We start from the raw sequence: 23,539 nt of genomic DNA on the forward strand, positions 1-23,539 counted from the left end.
ATTTGTACTGCTTCACTGAGGACATTTTTAAATGAAACTGAAATTTTTTTTAACGGTGAGTGTGGAGGTGAGGAACACAGCGACCACAAGTCAATTTTTGGCAGTGCCTTTTTTTTTGCGCGGCTGGAGCACTGACAGTTTTACCCACTGTGGCTTTCGCACCGTCAGTGTAAATATCCACACAGTGAAAAGGCAAATAATACTTTAATATTATATAAAAATAGCTTTGTCTTCATAGAAAGTGACCCATACTTTGAGAGCTGCCGTAATATGCTCGTACCACTACTGCTTGGCATACTGATGTTAACTATTTCCCATTGACTTTCTGATCCAGAAGATGGGGGTTCAGCACCCCTTGACTAAAGCAACACCTCTGTTTCTTCACTGCCTCAATATAATCATATCACAATGTTATTTAAAGATTTTTTTTTTATTCATTTGAGAGAGAGAGAGAGCAAACAAGAGCATGAGCAGGGGTCGGGGGGCAGAGGGACCCCGATGCGGGGCTCGATCCCAGGACTCTGGGATCACGACCTGAGCTGAAGGCACCTGCTTAACCAACTGAGCCACCCAGGCACCCCTATTTATTTATTTATTTTTTTTTTTTTAAGATTTTATTTATTTGACAGAGAGAGACACAGCGAGAGAGGGAACACAAGCAGGGGAAGTGGGAGAGGGAGAAGCAGACTCCCTGCTGAGCAGGGACCCCGATGTGGGGCTCGATCCCAGGACCCTGGGATCATGACCTGAGAAGAAGGCAGACGCTTAATGACTGAGCCACCCAGGCGCCCCGTAAGCTCCTTGGGTCTTATTGAGATTCATGCCTAGGAGATTTATTAACCCATTTCAGCAGTTACATATAATGCTGTCACAGCAGATCAAAAACTGGCACAGAATTTGATGAATAACAAAATTCTTACAAAATATTAACTGTCAATTCTTTCTATCATTTGGTCTTTCAACAATCCAACACATATTTTCTGAGTATCTACCATGTGTCAGGGCACTGTTGTAGGTGTTGGGATTACACTGGTGAATAAAACTAATAAGGTCCTGTCATGGACACTTTACAATCCAGTGGTGTGGATTGTAAAAAATAGCAAAGTGAACTGATTTCAGATAACAAGTACTGTGAAGATAGCAAAAGAGGGTAGTATGATAGAGGGTCTGAGGATAAAGGTGCTATGTTAGGAAGAGGGTCGGGGAAGGCCTCTCCGAGGATGGGACATTTGAGCTGAGGCCTGCCTGACTGATGAGAAGGACCTGTCTTTGTAAAGATCTGGGGAAGAGGATTGCAGGAAGAACAAAAATCCTAACAAGGAGAAGAGTTTAATGTGTTCACAGAGTAGAAAAAAGACCAATGTGGTTGGAACATAGTGAAGAGAGAGTGGCAGGAGAAGGTATCCAGAAGCCAGGGCTGGAAAGACATTTGGATGTAATCCCAAATAGAGGTGATAATTGAAATTATGGGATGAGATAAGATGGCCAAAGGAGAGAACATACAGAGAACTGTGCAAAACGCTGTGCCTGCTTGCAAGAGCATATGAAGCAGTTCCCTACCTTCAAAGAATTTACAATCTGGTGAAATTGGTGGGAGAAGACAAATCCCCCAAATCGAGAATAATAAAGACAATGCATCATCAAGCCTTACATGACATAGTACAGGTTTGAAAAAAAAAAAAAAGTGAAGTTAGAAAAAAATAACAATCATTGAGAATTAATGGTAAAAGGTTTTTTGTATAGGAGGTGATATCTGAGCCAAACTGACGGATGAGTTACCTTTGCAGCAGCTGAAAGGCAGAGGAAGAGAATCTCAGATAGAAAAACATGAGCAGAGACTTGAATGTTGGGGTAAATATGACAAATTTAGGCAAAAGTAGAGAAAATCTTCACTGTTGAGAAGTTGTTGAATGGGTGAGTTTGCTTTGGAATCTTGCTTTATCAATAGTGGGAGGGAGGGATTAAAACACCGAATGGTTAGATCTGAAATTACGGTAAAGATTAGCAATTGCCAGGACTCCTTAATTTTTGACATTGAATAGTGGTAACACCTCCCCACCTAATCACTTTTTATTATGATGTTGATGAATAATTATTACTTCAAGAAATGAAAACAATATAAAAAGGGGTAGGCTGAGATGTCTTGCTCCTATCTGTCTTCATCCACCTTATTTTCCCTTCTTCCCAATAGGGAGCCACTTTTTTTTTTTTTTAAGATTTTATTTATTTATTTGAGACAGAGAGAATGAGAGAGAGAGAGCACATGAGAGGGGGGAGGGTCAGAGGGAGAAGCAGGCTCCCTGCCGAGCAGGGAGCCCGATGCGGGACTCGATCCCGGGACTCCAGGATCATGACCTGAGCCGAAGGCAGTCGCTTAACCAACTGAGCCACCCAGGCACCCCAGGGAGCCACTTTTGATTTTCGTTTCAATCTTTCCAGTTTTCTTTATGCAGATGCAAACAACATGACTATACCTTATTTTTTGCCCCCTGCTTTAGTTTCCTTGGGCTATTGTACCAAGGTGCCACAAACTGAGTAAAAATAAACTCTTAGTTTTGGAGGTTAGAAGTCCAAAACCAAAGTGTCACCAGGGCTATGCTCTCTCTGAGACTCTGGGCACTCTCCTTTCTTGTCTCTTCTAGCTCATGGTGGTGGTTGTCAGTTCCTGGCATTCCTTGGCTTGCAGCAGCCTCGCTCCAATCCCTGCCTCTGCCATCACATGCCATTCTCTCTGTGTGTCTCTGTCTTCACATAGAGTTTTTCTCTTCTTAAAGAACCCCATGCATGCTGGATTAGGACCCATCCTAGTAATTTCACTGTAACTTGATTATGTCTGCAAAGACCCTATTTCCAAATAAGGTCATATTCCCAAGTACTGGTGTTTAGAACTTCAACATATCTTTTGGGGAAAAATAATTCAACCCATAACAACCCACATTTTTTTACACAACACTCCATGTTCACTATCCTGTACCTTCCTGTTAAAATTTTAACTATATATCTTGGAGCTCTTTCCGTATCAATGCATAGTGATCTTTCCCAATCTCTTTTCATAGTTGCATAGTGTTCCATTATGTGACTGTCCCATAGTTTATTTCATAAGACCCCTAGTGATGGACACTCAAGTTGTTTCCAATCTTTCACTATTTAAATGAGTAATGTGTACATTTGTCATTTTGTATGCATGCAAGTGTATCTGTGTGAGAGATTCCTGCCAGTGGGATTGTTGGGTCCAAAGATAAACACATCTGTAATTTTGGCAGATATTGCCATATTCCTTTCATAGGGGTTGCGCCATTTTGCATTCCTACTAACAGTGGATGACACTCATCAAACTTTTAGAGTTTTGCTAATGTGTAACATGAGAAATTGTATTTCTGTGTAGTTTTGATGTCTTTTTCTCTTATGCACCTCCACATTTTAAACATTATTTTTTTTAAGATTTATTTATTTATTTGAAAGAGAGAGAGGGCATGTGCACAAGCGGCAGGGAGGGGCAGCAGGAGAGGGATGGGGAGAGAGAATCTCCAGCAGACTCCCAGCTGAGCATGGAGCCTGTTGCAGGGCTCGATCTCACAACCCTGAGACCATGGCCAGAGCAGAAATGAAGAGTCAGATGCTTGACCAACTGGGCCACCCAGGAGCCCCTAAACATTATTGTATGTATTATTTTATGTAAATTTTTGGCCAAAAAACTATAATAAAAATTTCTAACTTCAAGGATATAGAATCAAAATGAAGTACCATAATCTATGGAAACATACTTAGGTAATTTGCCAAAGTTGGGCCACTACTGAAGAATATGACCCTTACTCTGATGACTCAAGTAACCCAACAAAATAATTTTCATTTAGCTAGGTCAGATATAATTTCATAGTAGAGAATGAGTGCACTCAACCTCATGAACTTTTAATATCCCTTAGGTTCTCTCCAAATAAGCAAAGGAGCACTTACTTAATGCATAGTATGGAAAGCTACATCTTTTTAGGAGAAGCCAAGTTCCTCCTCAAAGACCCTGCTCTTTGTGGTTGGCTGTATTTGCTTTCTCATCCATCTTCTCTCAGTAGTATAATTCTTTTTTTTTTAATTCTTTTTTTTCTTAAGATTTTATTTATTTATTTTAGAGAGAGAGAGAGAGTGCAAGAGCAGGGGAAGGAGCAGACTTCCTGTTGAGCATGGAGCCCAACTCAGGGCTTGATCACACGACCCTGAGATCATGACCTGAGCCAAAACCAAGAGTCGGGCGTTTAACCAACTGAGCCACCCAGGCACCCCACTCAGTTGTTTCATTCTCAGTAGAGGCCATTTCCCAATTTCTTGAATAAAGTGTCAATAGTGACACTTGAATATTGCCAACTCTTCTCACTGTTACAATCAAATTATACCATTTACTGTCCTGATTCTAAGTTGTCACAGTTTTGTTCTTAGGGAACATCTGGAGCATCTATGTAATTAGTTTTCACACTTCAGTCATGTGCAATATTCCTTTCTTTGCAGGTGGTACTGTGAAGGCAAGGAGCTTGAAAATTCCCCAGACATTCATATTGTCCAGGCAGGAAATCTGCACTCACTGACCATTGCTGAAGCCTTTGAAGAAGACACAGGACGCTATTCCTGCTTTGCTTCTAACATCTATGGGACAGATTCAACCTCTGCTGAGATTTATATAGAAGGTAAAACAAAATATTCTTAGAACATGGCCCTTACTGGTAAGACATGTATTTATAATAAATATTTATCGAGGGCCTACTATACCACACACTCTTCTAGGCAGTGGAGACAATAGTAATGAACCAAATAGACAAAGGTTCATGGACAGATGGAATTTACACTGTGATGAGAGAGACCAAAAAAAATTGAGATAAATAAATAAAATATGTAATATGATAAGTATATGAAATGGTTCTGATCACCAATTCTAACCTGTGTGTGGTGTGTGGGGTTGGGTGTCCTACACTTTAACTCAGTTCTAACACCATTTACCTGGATACAGTGTCACATCCAACAGGTTAAGGGCTTAGTTCTACAAGATTGCTCCTACCTTACCTCAGATGCCAATCACAAGTATTAGGCCCCCAGGTTACCTACAGCTTCTGTCTCACTTGGCTACAAATTAGAGGTTTCCACAACCCCCTCCTTGGGCTCAATTAATTTGCTAGAGTGGCTCACAGAACTCAGGGAAGCACTTACTTACATTCACCAGTTTATTAAAGGTGATAAATGATACAAATGAATAGCCAAAGGAAGAGATGAATAAGGTGAGGTCTGAGAAGGTCCAGAGTGCAAGAGCTTCCGTACCCGTAGAGTTGGGGTGTGTCACTCTCCCAGTGCGGATGCATTTGCCAACTTAGAAGCTCTCCATGCTACTGGGATTTTTATGGAGGCTTCCCCATGTAGGCATGATCAATTACCATCTCCATTTCCTACCCCTCTTCCTTCTCAGGAGGATGGTAGGTAGGGCTGAAAATTCCAAGCTTCTAATCATGGCTTGGTCTTTCTGGTGACCAGCCCCCATTTAGGAGCCATCCAGAGTCACCTCATTAGAACAAAAGATGCTCCTGCGCTCTTATCACTTAAGAATTTATAAGTTTTAAGAGCCCCGTGTGGTTCAAAGACAAATATTAGAACAAGATATGCTCATGACTTAAGAAATTACAAGTTTTAGCTGCTCTGTGCTGGGAACTAGGGGCAGAGACTAATATATGTATTTTCTGTATCTCACAGTATATATAACACTACAGAAGAAATAGAAAGCAAGAAAAAGGGGGATAGGAAGTACACATATGTATATTTGTGTAAGCATGCACATGCATGGGTATGTGGGTGGGGGGAGGGGGGCTGTAGATCTACAGATACGGTGGTCAGGGAAGACCTCACTAATCAGGTGACATATGAGTGAAGACCTGGAGGAAGGGAGGGAGGGAGCCACAATGATACTCAAGGGAAAACCACTCTAGGTGGAGAGATCAGTAGTACCCTGACCCTGAGGTAAGAGTGAGCCTGTGTTTAAGTATAGAGATGAACCAATGTGGCCTGGAGGGAGGAAACAAGGAAAAAATAATAGATGAAGTCAGAAGTTCAAGATGGGGTAGAGGTGGGAGGAGGCAGGTGAACAGATCGTGTTGGTCTTTGTAGGTCATTTTAAGGACTCTGGCTTTTACTCTGAGGGAGATGGGAAGCTATAGAGGATTCTGAGCAGAAATGTGATATGATCTGACTTAGCTTTTAATGGGGTCACCCTGGCTCCTGATTGAGAATATACCTCATGGAGTCAAAGGTAGAAGCAGGGAGACCATTTGGGAGCATTGGACAGGCATTTACATCAGCACCAAACTTATATGACTAATTTTAGGGAAGAAATCAATTTGTGTTCCTTATATATCTACCTAAGTTTTTTGTTCCATTTTATCTCGTCTCTGAGTTTTTTCTGAGGACTCTTCTTTAGCACTTTTATCATCTATGATACCTTATGTATGCCTTGGTTTTAGCCCTTAAATATTGTATTATTTTAGTATAAACTCTCTTTCACCAACTAGATTATAAAGCGGGACTGTCTCATTCTTTTTTGTATCTTTAATACCTTATGTAGTACCAAATATATAGGGAATATTTGATAAACATTCATTGAGTAGATGCATGAATAATGATAATAATGAATAGTGCATGGGGTAGAAGTGTGTTGTATGTTTTTATCCTCAAATTTTTGGAGTACAATAAATACCTCCAGATTTAGCTCAGTTATGCCTTCCTGGAATTCACTATCTTGAGAAGTAAATCCGAGATCAAAGCTTTGCTAGCAGTGCTGAGATTGGATTGCCGATTTTTTAAATTTGTGGCAACAGAGCTTCAAACACCAACACTCCCAAGATGAAATATGACTTGTTAATATTAGGGTTGGGCGGAAGAGCATCCACCTACACCTACAATGTTTAGAATCCAATGTAATCCCTCCTTTTATCTAATCTGTGTAGGCCAAGAGCAAGAGGATTTATGGACAGCATAAAATATCTGCAAAAACTGCTCTGTTAGAGGCATCAGCAGGTGTTTTATATACAAGGACATTTGGCATTTAGGCCGGTTAATTTGAACTCTGTCACTAACTGGCCATGTGACCTTGAACAAGCCCTTCAACTCCTTAGGGTCTGTTTCTCATCTGTAAGATTGGGTGTTAGTGTAGGAAATCACTGAGTTCATATCTAGGTCTGAAGTTCTATAGGCCTTCAAATGCCTAGGAACTAGTTTAAGAAATTATCATCTTAAAGATTTCATGTCTTGTTTTTACTTTTCCAGGGGTTTCTTCTTCTGACTCAGAAGGGGACCCTAACAAGGAAGAGATGAATCGGTAATTCTAATTTTCTATCCTATGGCTTTAGCAACCTCAGAGCCTGAGAAAGCTGCTGATTGGTTTAGTAGAACTTGAAAAGTGTGGCTCCAGGATATGACCTCAAAAAATAAATATTGAGTGGATTTGGAGAACTCTACTTCTTTTGTTTTAAGTCTTACCTAGAAGAAGAATTTTAATATTCCCAATATTTTAACCAACTGAGCCACCCAGGCGCCCTATATTCCCAATATTTTAAAAATGAGGTATCACCTATCATCACACTTATATCATCATACTATATCATACTTACAACTACAGAGTAAAAAGCAAATAGCCCAGTGCTCCAAAAAAAATTCATGTTTTGTGACTAAATAATAGTATTCAAAAGGACACAAAACCTGGTTACCCTAAATTATATATGTGAGTGATCTGAATAAGTCATAACCTTTTTGTTGAACAATTACACTGAGTACTGAACAAAGTTACATCCATCCATTTTTTACCTTCCCCAACCATCAACTTATCTACTCTATACCAGGCACTGCATTAGACACAATGGTTAATAAGAAAAATCAGATGCTTCCTACCTTTGAGAGGCTCACAGTCTACCAGAGGAAAATACATAGCAAATATAGCAAGAGATGTATACCAAGCATATAGACAGTAAGAGTAATAAAGTGTAATAGACTATGATGTAACCATGGGCAGGGTGTATCAGACTTGGCACAAACATCTCTTAATTGGTTGGGGAGGGAATGAGAGATCAGGAAAGGCTTTGCAGAGTTGGTGACCTTGAGTTGAGTCTTAAAAGAACAGTAGGTGGACACCCTCAAAAAAAGGAAGGAAAAAGCATTTTCAGGCAGAGGAAGCTGTGGACAGAAGGCATGGGACCTGAAACAGATGCAAATTCCATTCCCTAAGATTACCTGAAACAAACAGCAACATTTGGAATATACAAACCTGAATAAGCAAGATATGATATACAAACTTAAATAAGCATGAAATATCTCGGTTGATTATTTTCTTTAAATCTACTTTTGGTAGTTAGGATTTAGCTTCAGTTCTGTGTAATAGACACCCCAAATGACAGTAACTTAAATGAGACAGATATTTATTTCCCATTTACATAAACATATGGATTTGGCTGGTAGAATGGCTCTACAACTCACTGGGTTCCAGCTGGCTTCCAGCTTCAACTCATTTTAAGGAATAGCCTCATCTTAGTCTCAGATTGCAAGGAATAAAGGGCATTCCCCACCCCCTTCTTAAGGTCATTTCTCTTAGATCAACATACATCACTATCCTTCATATCCCATGACCAGAGAGTAGTCGTATGGCTACACCTAGCTTAATGAAGGTCAGGAAATGCAAACTTTATTTGGAATAGCCATGTAAAGAAATCAGGAATTCTATTATTGTAGAAGAAGAAGATGGATGCTTTGGGGACACTGATAGCCTCTGCATCACTACATAATTCTGCTTCTGAGATGCCATCCTTCTTGTCTGGGAAAAAATTCAATCACTCATTATTGGGCGTCCCTTCCCCCCGCCCCTATGACTGTACAAAGTTGATAGATACAGACATAGACATAGACATCATGTTTGATATTAAACACTGCTCTAAGCATCTTACATGAATTACCTTATTTAACACTTACAAAAACCCTCTGAAGTAAGAATTGTTATTTCCCCATTTTAAAGATGAAGAAGCTGCGGCAGAGGAAGGTAACAACTGGACAAAAAGGAAGCCCATCTTGTCATAAGTCATCTATCCCTATAGGATATGGAAGGGAGTCCTATCTCCCAGACCCCAAGATCCCTTCAAGTCCAGCACTTTGTTGCTTCCTGACACGCGTGGGTACTGATACCTTTAGTAAGACTAGGAGCCTTTTAACTAGAGGGGTTGCTATCCCCTCTGAACTCTGGTTCTCCCTCTTGTCAGGTTCTCTGACAAGATCCTCAGACCTCTTCTCCACGGCAAAACTAAAATAATCTCCCTTCCACAGTCTTCTTGTGAATACTTCTTGGCTCTCTTGCCCTTTAAATAAGCTTTTTAATTTAATTTAATTTGTGTAAACTTGAGCTTGTTGACTCAGGCTATTTCTGCTTTATGCCATGCCAAAATCCCAGAAGCAAACATTCATAAAGCCTGGCCTTTTACTTGGAATGAAAAGGGGAGGGCAAATACAGAGGAAAATACAACAACAACAAAAATCTCAAAAAATTATCTTCTGCACTTGTCTTGAATCTCAGTTAGTTATGAATATTCTTGAGTCCTCAGCTGAGAGCCACTAACTCAAGGACAGTAGTGGCATCTTATCATCTTCCTGTTGACATTGCCTATCAAAGTGTATAGTAAAGAGGGGCACCTGGGTGGCTCAGTTGGTTAAGCATCTGCCTTTGGCTCAGGTCATGATCTCAGGCTCCTGGGATCGAGCCCTGCATCCAGCTCTTTGCTCAGCAGGAAGTCTGCTTCTCCCTCTCACCCTCCCTGTGCATTCTCTCTCAAATAAATAAATAAAATCTTTTTTAAAAAGTGTGTTTAAAGAAGTTAAGCACTTGTGGAATATTGTTGAACAAAAATTTTTATTACATCTAACTTGTAAGAACTGATGACATTACTAGCTTTTCTGAAAGAATTTTCAAAAACAATGATGTCTGTTTTAAAATCTATATTTTAACCATTTCTCAGAATCCAGAAGCCAAAAGAGGTGTCATCTACTCCCACTACTTCTGCAGCCATTCCTTCAGCAGCACCCCAAGCCCAGCATGTGGTGGCCCAGCCCAGGGTGACAACCATCCAACAGGTACAAGAGTCTAAGTGAAACACAGGTGCCATGGACTGTGGAGGGCAGGCACCATGACCGTGGCCATCTTTTATGGCATGATTGTATTCTCTGTTGCAGTTTCATGACTTTGGGCAACACACTTCCACGGTCATGATAATGGCTTTGTACTTCTGATGTAGGATATCAGCGTTTCTTATTGTTTCAGGAACATATTCTCTAGCCTCATAGGCAAATTTCACAGGAAAAGAAACTCTTTACTAATTAGTCTTGATATTCCAGTTTAATGAAGGGTATTGATTAGGGATACAAAGAGCTGTCAGCTCTCACAGTGGCCCAGGCAGGACACTCTATATCATGAAACTCAGTTTCGTGGAGCTGCAAATAATTCTACTTTCTAAGATACAACAACCATGAAATGATTTTTTTAGAAAGCATTAAATGCTCTCATCCTTCAGGTTAATGATGATGATCATGATCATGATCATGATTATAATGCATGCTTATTGTAAAAACATTCAAAAGATACAGAAGTATACTCACTAAAAACCTTGGTCCATGTACTGCTCCCATGCCCCGACTCCTCAGAGGTACCTCTTGTTAATAGTTGCTAGCAGATAATTCCAGGCATTTTCTATGCATGTATATGAATATATATAATATTTTAAAAATATGAAAACATACTAATCTAAATGTATTTTAATATGTTATTAATATATTTATTTATGTATAAGTAAACATATTGGTCTACAACTTAAAAAAAAATTTAAACAGAGTTTTTTATTTAATCCATTTAGTAATGCCCAGGGGTCACATTTTAGTTCTAATCCAGTAGTTTTCAAGCTGTGATCTGTGGAGACTCAGGTTTTATGGAACTTCCTCAGGGGTTTAGGGTTAATTACAACCAATAGAGCTCTCTCTGTGTTGAGGCTGTGGGGATAGACAGCACTTATTTTACAACCACCATGACCTAGAAAGAAATACAATCAATTCAGTATCAAATTTGAAGTCTGTAATTCATAGACTTAGAAAATGTCGGTTTTTTGGTTTTAGATTAATCACATGTACCAAATTCTGTAGATTTGTTCTATTTACCTATCATCTAGGTAGTAATCATAGTGACAATGAATCTACTGTTTGTTCCCTTCTAATAGTGTCAGAGCCCCACCAACTATCTGCAAGGATTGGATGGAAAACCGATCATTGCAGCTCCTGTGTTTACAAAGGTAATCAAAATACTACTTCTTTCTGTCATGGCTTTAAACATACCACAGTACCCACACAAAATTGCAGGATCCACGATTTACTGATTTAGCTCAGGATTTTGGTCTTTTATAAGTACTGTATAAGGTTTGGGGTTTTTGGTAGTTGTTTCCATGTTATTTCAAGTCCCAGATTTCTAATAATAGTTTGCATAATGAGAGGAATGTCTTCCCCACTCACCACACTGATCTCTACATGGCCATCTTATTGCTGTTAAATGGGGTAGCCACACCTAGGGGTCAGGTGATAAGTTTCTAGCCACTCTCTACTCCAAAGGTTTCTCCGGACTTTCAGAAGAATCACGTTGCAGGCCCATGTCTCTTGTGTTGAAGGAGATGGGGTTAAATGATCTTAGGAGGCTTAACATAAAGGAACACTCTAGGACAAAGAACTTTCTTTTTCTATTCCACAGATCAACTATTGCAGCGTTGTCAAATTCCGAGTCTCAGAGTCTTTGTATTCAGAACTAGAAAATTTACTCAAGCACTTTCATTTACAAATGAAAACACAAGGGAGGGCCAGGGACATGAAGCAGTTTATCCAAGGTCACAAAATGAGTTAGTGGCAGAATCAGGACTAGAAACAAGCTCTTCCAATTCCCAATCTATTATTCCTTCCTTTATATAACATACGTTATTTATGCGTTGCCCAAGACAACAAATTTAAAGGTGAAAATTGAGTCACATTTTTTTTTTTGGTATTATGAAGACCACATGGATGAAATCTATACCTGGATTTATAGCTTATTGTTTATCTGAATGCCAAACTTAGGCCCAAAGAGATTTTGTCCTGTCAGAAGTATGCTTTAAGTTAGAGCGGTGGTTCTCAATCAGAGTTAACTCTGCACGCCCCCCCCCCCCCACCGCCACCCAAGAGACATTTGCAATGTTTGTAGATATTGTTGGTTGTCACGACTGGGAGATTGTGCTGTTGGCATCCAGAGATGCTGCTAAACATCCTGTAATGCATAGAATGACAGCCTCCTGTGGGGTGTCCTAATTGGGTGGGGGCCAGTGGGTGTGGGTGGTAAAACAAATTCACCCAAGGCAGAACAAAGGAGATGGACGGTAGCTGACTACACTGCAAAGAAGCCGCAGGCCGGACAGCAAAGAAAAGAGGGTCTAGGAGGCAGTGGTGAGGGGCTAGAGTTATAGGGTGGAGTGAGGCCTTATGCCGATGTATGGACTTTTCCCTTTTATGGTTATCTTGGAACTATCCCAGGTAGAAAGTAGCCCATTAGTCGGTTAGAAACTGTGGCTTAATGAGCTCGTTTGCATTTAGCTTGGTGGTTGCTGTGGGCCCTTTGGCCTTGCTCAAGTTTCCATTGTTCAAGCCTGTGGCCTAAAAGCAGCTTCTAGACCTCCCACGATAAAGAATTATCCAGCCCAAATCATCAATAGTCTTGAGGCAGAGAAAGCGTGGCTTAGAGCAAAATGGCATATTTTCCAGAGAGTATGAACCCTGAGGGAAGAGCTTAAGGCACAACTTCCACGGAAACATAAGTTTTAGGGAAGTTCCATCATTTAGGCTCATCTAAGATGGTTTTCCAAAATCAAGCAGAGCCTAGAGTGAGACACGTTTATCCATATCCATATCAGTTGGGCAGACATTCTTATGTGAAGCAAGATGCCTCTCGATTTATCAGGTTTGTTCCTTGTAATCTGCTTTTGGAATTTCAGCCTTGCTATTTTCAAAGACTTGAGGTAGGAAAACAACATATTTGTGACTTGGAGAATACAAGATTTTGATGAAGAGTTATAAGTGGACCTTTGTATAGGGGTGTGTGTGTGTGCACGTGCACGTGTGTAATATGGCCAATAGAGCTACATCTAATTGTCTCTTTTTTCACTACTAAGTCACCTACTCTTAAAACAGAGTTTTAAGTGCCACAGAATCAGGACATTTTTTTTTTTAAGATTTTATTTATTTGAGAGAGAATGAGAGAGAGAGAGAGCACGAGAGGGGGGAGGGTCAGAGGGAGAAGCAGACTCCCCGCTGAGCAGGGAGCCTGATGCGGGACTCCATCCCGGGACTCCAGGATCATGACCTGAGCCGAAGGCAGTTGCTTAACCAACTGAGCCACCCAGGCGCCCCCAGGACATTTTTTTTAAAGATTTTATTTATTTATTTGAGAGAGAGCAAGAAAGAGAGCATGAATGGGGGGGAGGGGTAAGGGGAGAAAGAGATGCAGACTCCCTGCCAAGCAGGGAGCCCAACGTGGGCCCAATCCCAGGACCCTGAGATCATGACCCAAGCCGAAGGCAGACACTTAACTGACTGAGCCGCCCAGGCGCCCCGAATCAGGACATTTTAATTTTTCATGCCCCTTTGTCACACCCTAGAGACAGTGCTCACTCTTCAAAAGCAACTAAACCACAGAATAATTTATACCCAGTCCCAGCTGAAGTGTCCTCTCTCCTCTTCCTCACCGCCACCTGCCCAGCCAGACACCAGACAGGTGTCCTTGCCTCCTGCTCACTTTCAAATGGTGTTCTCTCTTCCCTGCATCTGAATCACCTAGTGGATACCTTTGGTATAACATTTAGCACACTAATAAAGCTGTTTGCTTTTCTGTCTCTGCCAAGCACCTTGAAGGCGATCTCTAATATCTAGATAGAAGTCTACGAAGGAAACAATAGGTCCAAAGCTGTTTTTATTATTCCAATAAATCCAATAGTACTTTAGCACTTATTCTTTACATTTAATTTTCACGGACTGGTTCAAAGAACAGGGTTAGCTGCTTTTGTGTGGTGACTGTGATACCTCCTTGCAATTAGATACTCTAATGGGCAGATTCATATTTGCCTTGACAAATAAAAATGGGAAATGATTTAATCACTAGCTACATCCTGGTCAACCCTTTGTAACTTGAAAATATCATAGATCCAAATGTATTTAGTACATTAGCTTTGCCTAGCCTACCTTAAACATGCTCGGAACACTTAGAGTAGCCTACAATTGGGCAAAATCATCTAACAGAAAGCCTATTTTACAGTAAAGCGTTGAATATCTCATAGAATTTGTTGAATACTGTACTGAAAGTGAAAAACAGAAAGATCGGATAGGTACAGAATGGTTGTCAGGGTATTGGTTGTTTGCCTTCGTGACGGCGTGGATGATGGGAAGATGTGACTCACTGCTCCCGTCTATCATCACAAGAGAGGATCATACCGAGGATTGCTAGGCCAGGAAAAGATCAAAACTTCAAAATTTGAAATACAGTTTCTACTGAATGTGTATCACTTGGGCGCCATCATAAAGTTGAAAAATCATAAGTTGAACCATCCTAAGTCAGGGACTTAGATAAATCTCCAAAAACATTAGGTCCGTGGTGGGGAAACAGTCCTTAGTACAAAGACCCAAACTCTGAACAGACTTTCTCAGCCCTCAGGATATGTGCTTTTGCCTCCATAAATGGGCTCAGGATTGTTCAGACGTAGGGCACAGGGATGGGATAGGCTGTGGCTCACATTCCAGAGAGACTTATCAGCAACGGTGTGCTTGTATTAGTTTCCACCAGTGAGGGCAGAATTGAGGTCATAGTCATGGCCAGTGTCAGAAAATTTCTGAGTCAGGGCCACTGATGATGGTAATCACATGGCGTGAGCCATGATAACTGATCATATGCATATGTTTGTTTGGGTTATTCCTGCTTTATTTACTTCTTTAGGGACTTCTGGCATTCCAACCCCTGTGACTCATTTTCTATACTGCCCAACAAAGCATTTCTTTGCCAGTAATGGCAAGAAGCCATTTTTCTAAAGCAAAAATTAAAGAGCAGAGTTTTATTTAACTCCTTGTGCCTCCTTTGGTGATAGGGAAGTACTAACATTATCTTCTTTTTAAAGGTTAGAATGAAAAGGAGGGTTGCCCAGCAAAACAGTGGTAGCTCGAGAGAAGAGCTACCATATCTAGTTCACTGCTCTACTTCTAGGTAATACCTATATTTTAAAGTATTTTATGGAGATAGACTATCCTCCATCTTCTATACAGTATCAAAAGCACTTTCATTCTATTTATGAGGGAGAAAATAGCACTCACACTTCTTGAGTGCGAAGGGAGGTGGATGATCAAATTAGGTTAGAATCTTACTGCTATGGGTGCTCCCAGTCCAGCAGCAGCTGCCCTGGCCGGCTTTCAAGGCTGCAGCAGCCCTGGCTCCAGCTGCTTCAGCAGTAATTTGAAGAGTGCAAGGGGGCAGGGGAAGTGAGAATTTGAAGAGCACCTCATTACATAACAGCAGAAGCAGGAAAACCCTAAATAACTGGGCCAGTGGCTGGATCCAGATTTCTAAAGCTTACATGGGCCCCCCTTCCCAGCCCAACAATTCCAGAAACTTTTCTGGCTCAACTGTTGCTCTGGGCACCTGTGCCCACCAAGGGGTAAAAAGGTCCTCTGTCAAACAGTTCTTTATCCATAAAGAACTCCTTTGATCCAACTCCAGCCTAAAGCACCATACACATTCACTTGCAGTCGCTCTCTCCCAAGGTGCACAAACATCAACTGGATTAAAAAAGGAATAAAACGGGGTACCTGGGGGGCTCAGTCAGTTAGGCATCTGCTTTCGGCTCAGGTCATGATCCCAGGGTCCTGGGATCAAGTCCTGCATCGGGCTCCCTGCTCTGCGGGGAGCCTACTTCTCCCTCTCCCTCTGCTGCTCCCCATGCTCTCTCTCTGTCAAGTAAATAAATAAATAAATAAAATCTTAAAAAAAAAAAGAATAAAATGACAGTATGAATCTTAAAGCTGGCATCTTTTAACCAATAAGGGAGCTGTCCTTTCTCAAGGTTATCCCTGTATTATATTTGTGGGTATAAATCTGAGCACAAACTATGTCCTTTCAACTCACATTTAAAGCCCCTGGCACAGTGCTTGACATAAGGCAGGCACATAGTAATATTTATTCTGTGGTGAATAACTTCCCTTTCAGCTAAATAAAGAATTATTGTTTTCATTGCTTTGTGGCTTCAGAGTATCTGCAGGAGGAAGAGAGAAAAAAAATCCCATATCAAATGGCTATGGAAGAAATGCTTCTCGAGGCTCTATGCTGTCAAGTCACCCTTCAAAGAATGTCTTCCAAGATTATCAGTATGGTGATGACACACAAGACAGATTTGTTCTTTGGATACTCTTTACCTCAGGAGGTTGTAGACCCTCAGCTTAGTAACTTTAGTCCAAATCCATAATTCCTAGTTAAGACTAATTAAATCTTTGTTAGTTGGGGAATATTTCATTTATCTTATTCATTTTCAGTGAAGTCAAGATGATTATGATCAGGTCCGTAGACATTGTGCCATTAATAACAGCCTAAGACCTACTCCTTTGTTGAATGTGGCACCATCTGCACTATGTTCAAATGGTGTGATTGGTTTGGACCCTGGTGTGAGTCAATTCCTTCTCATGAGACTTTTGTAGAAAAGCAGTTTTCAGTAATAACAACTATCATCGTCCTTCCAACTATGACTTTCAACAACTTCTTTTGAGTGGCTTGTAAGATGACTGTCGGCACCTCTCTTACTGAGTATTGATGATGTGTCAACTGGAATGAGGTTGCATCTCATATCATAGACATTTAGCAGGCATATTACATACACTGTAGTATCTGAGGTACCTTGGCTGGACTCTCAAATAGAACGCAGGCCTTGACCTTCAATGTCAAGTGAATAATTAAAGTCGGTCTCAATTAAAGTTGCTCTGAGCAACATATTCTCTCAAGGATATCCTTTGGCAAGCAGGGCTTTGGTCTAACCTCTACGGATTGAGAATTGGCTCATGTGTCTGAACTGCAAGCCGTGTCAGAACATATAGATTGACCTCATTCTTCTCACATCCCCTTAAAAAGGATGCCATATTTAATTTATTCCATCCCTTCTGCCACCACTTTTTTTTTCTTGGTCTGTTTTTCTAATTTGTTTGCCTCAAGGAATGAAACTCTATCTTGTATGAATCCCAGGGAGATGTCTGACTGCCATTAAAATTTTCACTAGGCCTCAAAGCTGCCACGTTACACAGAATTTGATCAGATGTCAGGGTGGAGGGCATATCCACCAACTTGCCAGGAGCACCCGAGACTCCTTGATGTTCCCTGCTTACTAAGAACATTCCTTTCTTGTCACTAGAAGTTGTAGTTTGGGGTAGATAAAGAATAAGAAGGTGTTTTAGGGTTTTTTTTTTGTTATTGCTATTGTTTATCAAATAGTTCCTTATTAATTCAGAGACCCCTCTGTACAAATCTCATCCTGAATTACTTCAGCAAACAAATTTGGGAGTGCAAAAAGAACAAAACACTAATATTGAACTACAGTGCCCCCTGGCTTTCCAATATCAACTTACATACCTCTGAGGTAAAAGTCATCTACTATGTATAGCTCAAGCTGTGTGGTTATCCCCACCCCTATATTCCTTAGACAAATGTCATAAATATGATGGGGCCATGCCATGCACAAATTATCATAAATTGTTCATAAAATAGGTATAAATAATCACAGGATATTTATAAGAGTGAATGACAAAAGCAAAAAATTAACTAAATATCGGCTTTTCCTTTCTCTGATGCAAGAGCCAATATTTCCTTAATGCAGATCCCCAAATAGTAATAATAGAAAGCCTTGCAGCATTAGTTACTAATAGAGCTTGTGGAGGAAGTTAATCATAATCTTTCCATGTTTATAATGTTTTGTCCAACATTAAAAACAATAATATGAAAAAAAAATATGCCCACACACATGCCAAAGAAGAATTTCATAATCAAATGAAGTACCAGGGGCACCCAGGTGGCTCAGTCGGTTGCGTTGGACTCTTGGTTTAGGCTCAGGTCATGATCTCAGGGTCCTGGTTTCAAGCCCTGTCTCAGGCTCCATGCTCAGCTTGGAGTCTGCTTGAGAAATTCTCTCTCTCCCTCTATGCCCCTCTCTCCTCCCCCTACTTGTACTCTTTCTCTCTCTCTTTCCCTCCCTCTCTCTCTCAAATCAAATGAAGTACCAACTACACAAAAGAATGTGTGACTTTAAGCTCACAAATCATGAGTGAAAGACTGGCTGTGAATGGAGACTGTGAGTGCCATTCTCTAGTAGAATCTATTATAGAATATATTGATATGATACAGTTCAAAGTGGTTTTGTAGGGGCATCTGGGTGGCTCAGTTGGTTAAACTTCTGACTCTTGATCTCATCTCAGATCTTGATCTCAGGGTCGTGAGTTCAAGCCCCACGTTGGGCTCTGCACTGGGCGTGGAGCCTACTTTTAACAAACAAACAAAAAAAAAACAAAGTGGTTTTGTAAACCTTTTTTCATGGATGTGTGGAAGAGCATTTAATGATGCCTTCACAAAATTACAACATATTTTACCATGATATCAGACTCCATTTGTGACTATGATTTTTATAGAGATTGTCATTGTTTATATCCCTCACCAGATCATTGAAGTTATACTATAAAGAACCCATAAGGAAAACAAGAAAACAAAACAAAAGTCAATTTCCAGGACCACAGTATGTAAACAAGACAAAGCCAGGAAAATGGAATCAGTTACTTGAGCCACAGAGATGTTCCACCTCATGAATAGTGACATTCTTGTGTGAAAAAATACATTACTCCCATGTTGACTACACCTAATAGATACTCCTGCAGATTTCTTAAATTGTTATTATTTCTGGAAACCAACCTCCACTTGGGCATTTAAGAACAGAAGTACTTTACCAAAAGTCAGCATTTTTCCAAACCCTCCAAATGTGTCACCTAGTATTTAATAAAGTTGTCTGGCATTGCAACAGAGAGGAAAAGGAAGAGGATAGTGAGGGAAAAGCTTTATATGGGCTCAGATGATTCTATCTCCAAAAACAGACTCAATGAATATCCACAGAACTGAAACTGCTGGAGATCTAGAAGATTTGGAGAAAATCCAAATATGAAGGCGATAGTATCTTTTTCTAAAATTCAGCACTGTAACTAGATTCCAAAAATGTATACTTTTTGGCTCTAGCAATATTCTTCTCATTACAGATGTTACAAAATTTATCAGCCTCTGAAGGTCAGCTGGTTGTCTTTGAATGCAGAGTAAAAGGAGCTCCATCTCCTAAAGTTGAGTGGTATAGAGAAGGGACCTTGATAGAAGATTCTCCAGATTTTAGAATTTTACAGAAAAGTAAGTTGATACTTTAAAGTATTTTTCTGATAATTTTTATAAATGTATGGTATTCATTTATTTCTATAACTTTTTAACAACTAATTTAAAAAATAAAAGAAAAATTACTTGTAATCATAATCCTCCAAAATAAATCCTAGTAATATTGTGTTGTCTATTCTCCAAAAATTTCTCCATGCGTATGTTTCTCAAAAATAAAAATAGGGGCGCCTGGGTGGCTCAGTCATTAAGCGTCTGCCTTCGGCTTGGGTCGTGATCCCAGAGTCCTGGGATCAAGTCCCGCATCAGGCTCCCTGCTTAGTGGGAAGCCTGCTTCTCCCTCTCCCACTCTCCCTGCTTGTATTCCCTCTCTCGCTGTGTCTCTGTCAAACAAATAAAATCTTAAAAATAAATAAATAAATAAAAATAAAATAAATCATATGCTTTTTTGTAAATTGATTTTTTCACTCAACATATCATGAACATCTTTTCCTGTTAATGAATATACTTTAAAAACAAATCAATACAATCAATTTTATATTTATTTAATCTCCTGTTGTCGAACATTTAGATTGTTCACAAATTCTTACTTTTGTAAACTGCTTCAATGCATATAAAAGCAAAATCATTTGTGAATATCTATAGAATAAAGAGTATTAGGGGTGCCTGGCTGGCTCAGTCAGTAGAGTATGACTCTTGATCTTGGGGTTGTGGTTTGAAGTCCCACACTGAGTGTAGAGATTACTTAAAAATAAAATCTTAAAAAAAAAAAAGAATAAAGAGTACAGAAATTGCTATTATAAATTCACCCATTTTTAGGCTTTCAATATATATTGCCAACATGCCTAACCCAAAAGACTGAACTAAATTGAGGATAATCACATAATTGATCATCCAATCTGAGACACTTTGGGAGTGAAAGAGACTGCTATTAATAATTACACAGAGATCCCAGGAATAAAACAGGTCTATCCCAAATGAACTGGGACACGTGTTGTCCTAGCTATATTCTACTACAACCAACAATATATGGGAATGCCATTTGTCTCATACCTTCACTAATAACGGGTATTAAACATTTTTTAAATTTTCACTAATTTTATAGGTCCAAAATGAGAATACTAGTTTTAATCTGTACTTCACTAAGTAAATGTGGGGTGGAACTTTTTTCATGTTTATTGGGTCTTTGTATTTCTTTATTTTTAAAATTACCTGTTCATATCCTTTGCTCATTTTCATACTGAAGTTTTGTTCTTTTTTACTGTAAGAATTATTTATATATGCAAGTGGTCAATTCTCCTTTTTCTTATCATATACTGCTTTCACCTTGACCCATTTTAGTCATAAAATACATTATAATTTATTTCCTTTCTTGTTAATTTGTCTCTGCTTATCACTGATATATGAGTCAAACTGCTATCAGGTTTTGTTTTGTTTTTTTTTTAAGTTTTTTCATTATTTATTTTGACAGAGAGAGAGAGACAGCGAGAGAGGGAACACAAGCAGGGGGAGTGGGAGAGGGAGAAGCAGGCTTCCCGCAGAGCAGGGAGTCCGCTGCCGGCTCGATCCCAGGACCCTGGGATCATGACCTGAGCTGAAGGCAGACGCTTAACAACTGAGCTATCACGTTTTAACAGTAGCAGCAACAATAATATAATCTGAATACCATTTAAACTTGAGAAGAAAAACTTTAATAGTTCTATCAGTGTGGAAGGTTGTAACTAAGTTCCACACTCTTATTGAATGCCTGCAATTGAACACCTGTATTCTGTTTTCAGTACCATGCAGGCACTTTCAGGAATGTCAAAGAATTTTAAGATAAAGAACCTGCTCTCTTGTTATCTCTCCTGAGGCTCTCTGGCTATGAAAACACTTGATAGTCAGAGAGTTCTTCCTCCATCTTGTATATGCAAATATCCTCTGGAGACAGAATGCTTTATTTTATCAGGCAGGTACAATGTAGTGTGAATAAATTAATCAGATCTGGAAACCGTAGAGCAGGAGGTATAGTCTATGTTTTATTAGGATGTGAGAAGCCTAGCCAAGAATGAGCTCTCAGTCTTCACAAACCTTGTTTCAGGTACAGCTGAATGGGTATCAGTTAAAGCAAGTTGTTCCTGAATCCCTAACTCAGTCACTTTTCCTCACCTAAGGCTTTATGTGTCCCAAGTGGAATCCAGGTGTGTCCCGAGATATGGCAACATCTGCTTAGCAGCTCTCTTGCTGCCCTTCTGTGACAACTGTCTTGTCATTGGTGCTTTACTTCCACACTTACAGATTAACCTTATCAAATCACTCATGAGTATACAAGAGACTGAAATTCTATAGGAAGCTTCTGATGAAAATATGGCCTCTCGGTAAAAGAAATGCTTAGAATCTTTTCATTTTTTTTTTTTTAGAACCTCGATCCATGGCAGAACCAGGTAAGGATCATTTTAACTTTAATTTGTTAGCGTGTTAGCATTAGTGATTTTACATACATATAAAATATATATACATAAATCAGTGAATTTATATATCTTATATAAATAATAAAACATATTCCTGTTACACTGGTGTCAAGAAAAATATGAAAATACGGTTTTAGAAACAGGATTCTAACCCACTCTAGCTATTACTGTAAGAGAAGGATAGGAGGGGAGCACATGCAAATTTGGAATTTATATCCGATACTGAACATGAATGCAGTTAGTTCCTGGTTTTTAAGGGATGTTTCTTAGGAATATTTTCCCTCTGTTTTTTTGGCCCCTACACATGACCTCCCAAAAGTGGGCAGAGCAATTTTCATGATGCTAGATCAATTCCAATTCCACAGCTTATGTGTCTCAAAACTTATCCATCAGATTTTGAAATTTGCAGAATCAATAAAACATCCATGGTGTTGTTAGATTTGGATGGGAAGATACCAAGATGACATGGGAGTGATGGTAGGTGAAGCTTTTACCTCTAGAAAATGGAAGTTACTCACAAACTACAGTGTAAACATCTGAAAAGTCTTCTCTGTGATCACCCTGGAAAATTAGATTGTATTTGTACCCCTGAGTAAGAATGATGGTTTGGGATTTCATTATTATAATTCTCTCTTCTGAAAACTGAATGGAAAGGCATTCCAGAAGTAGACATGGAACATCCATAGGGCACAGCCCTACCCTAGGGCCTTGGGGATACATAAGTAAAGAACAGAACAGCCCTACTCTTGCATTGCTTGTAGTGGAGTGGTATTTTTCCCCTTGAAAATCTTTCAGGTTTTGACACTTTTGTCCAGAGCAGACTTTTCCACTAGGCAATTTCATACACACAATCATCTGAGTCACCCAAAAGGGGTCCCTTCCCAAAACAAGTGCTACCTTTCCCAGCTCTGAGATCTAAAATTTCATAGCCAGAGAGTTCTTCTTCCTCCATCTAGTACATGCAAATACCCTTTGGAGGCAGAATACTTTATTTTATCAGGCAGGTACAGTGTAGTGTGAATAAATTAATCAGATCATTTTCTGAAAGTGGTTGTTGAAGGCTGAGAGTAGAAATGTTTGGGAAGAGGAAGAGAGAGAGAGAAGAAAACATAGTCCAAGTGCTCAGAAAAAGTACAGAGAGGCACCAAAACCAAACTTTGCCTCTCCATCATTTAGGATTCTTGGCAGCAAGAAGACCTAATTAAAGTGGCTTAAGCTTTAAGAAAAATGTATTTTCTCACATAGCAAGATGTCCTGAGAAATGTCTTGAGATTGGGTGATTTCGCGTCTCCAAGATCATCGGGGGCCAAGCCTTTTTCCCATTTCCCATTTCACTGTCTTCAGGCTTAGGCTTGTTTTACTTATCTACCCAAGACAGCTGCCACAGTTCTGAGTATTGCATGCAGACAACACTGCAGAGGCAAAATTAGGGAACACAACTCTCTTTTGTTCTCTTCAAAGAGCAAGGAAATCTTTCTCATGAACTCCCCAAAAGACTTTCCTTCCTTCCTATTTCATTGATTAGAATTGCGTAGTGCATGCCATGACTCAGCAAGAATAGAGCTTAGCGTGACCAATCACGGTTTGCCATCTG

At 39.8% G+C, this 23,539-nt stretch overlaps 1 protein-coding gene across 3 annotated transcripts in view; it reads left to right on the plus strand.

The window, feature by feature from the left end:
- The window catches only part of MYPN (myopalladin), a 102,816-nt gene that overhangs the window by 41,993 nt on the left and 37,284 nt on the right, over nt 1-23,539 (plus strand). For all 3 annotated transcript variants that reach the window (XM_054508178.2, XM_064594707.1, XM_045877939.3), the window contains 6 exons: nt 4,498-4,673; nt 7,291-7,342; nt 10,017-10,131; nt 11,265-11,336; nt 19,375-19,516; nt 21,895-21,918. In XM_054508178.2, coding sequence (XP_054364153.1) covers nt 4,498-4,673; nt 7,291-7,342; nt 10,017-10,131; nt 11,265-11,336; nt 19,375-19,516; nt 21,895-21,918 — 581 coding nt within the window. The remainder of the gene's footprint in view (nt 1-4,497; nt 4,674-7,290; nt 7,343-10,016; nt 10,132-11,264; nt 11,337-19,374; nt 19,517-21,894; nt 21,919-23,539) is intronic.

Source organism: Mirounga angustirostris, unplaced genomic scaffold (assembly GCF_029215605.1).
Source record: "Mirounga angustirostris isolate CCGP_5_RB_7025 unplaced genomic scaffold, mMirAng1.0.hap1 SCAF_6, whole genome shotgun sequence".
Classification (NCBI taxonomy): Eukaryota; Metazoa; Chordata; class Mammalia; order Carnivora; family Phocidae; genus Mirounga; species Mirounga angustirostris.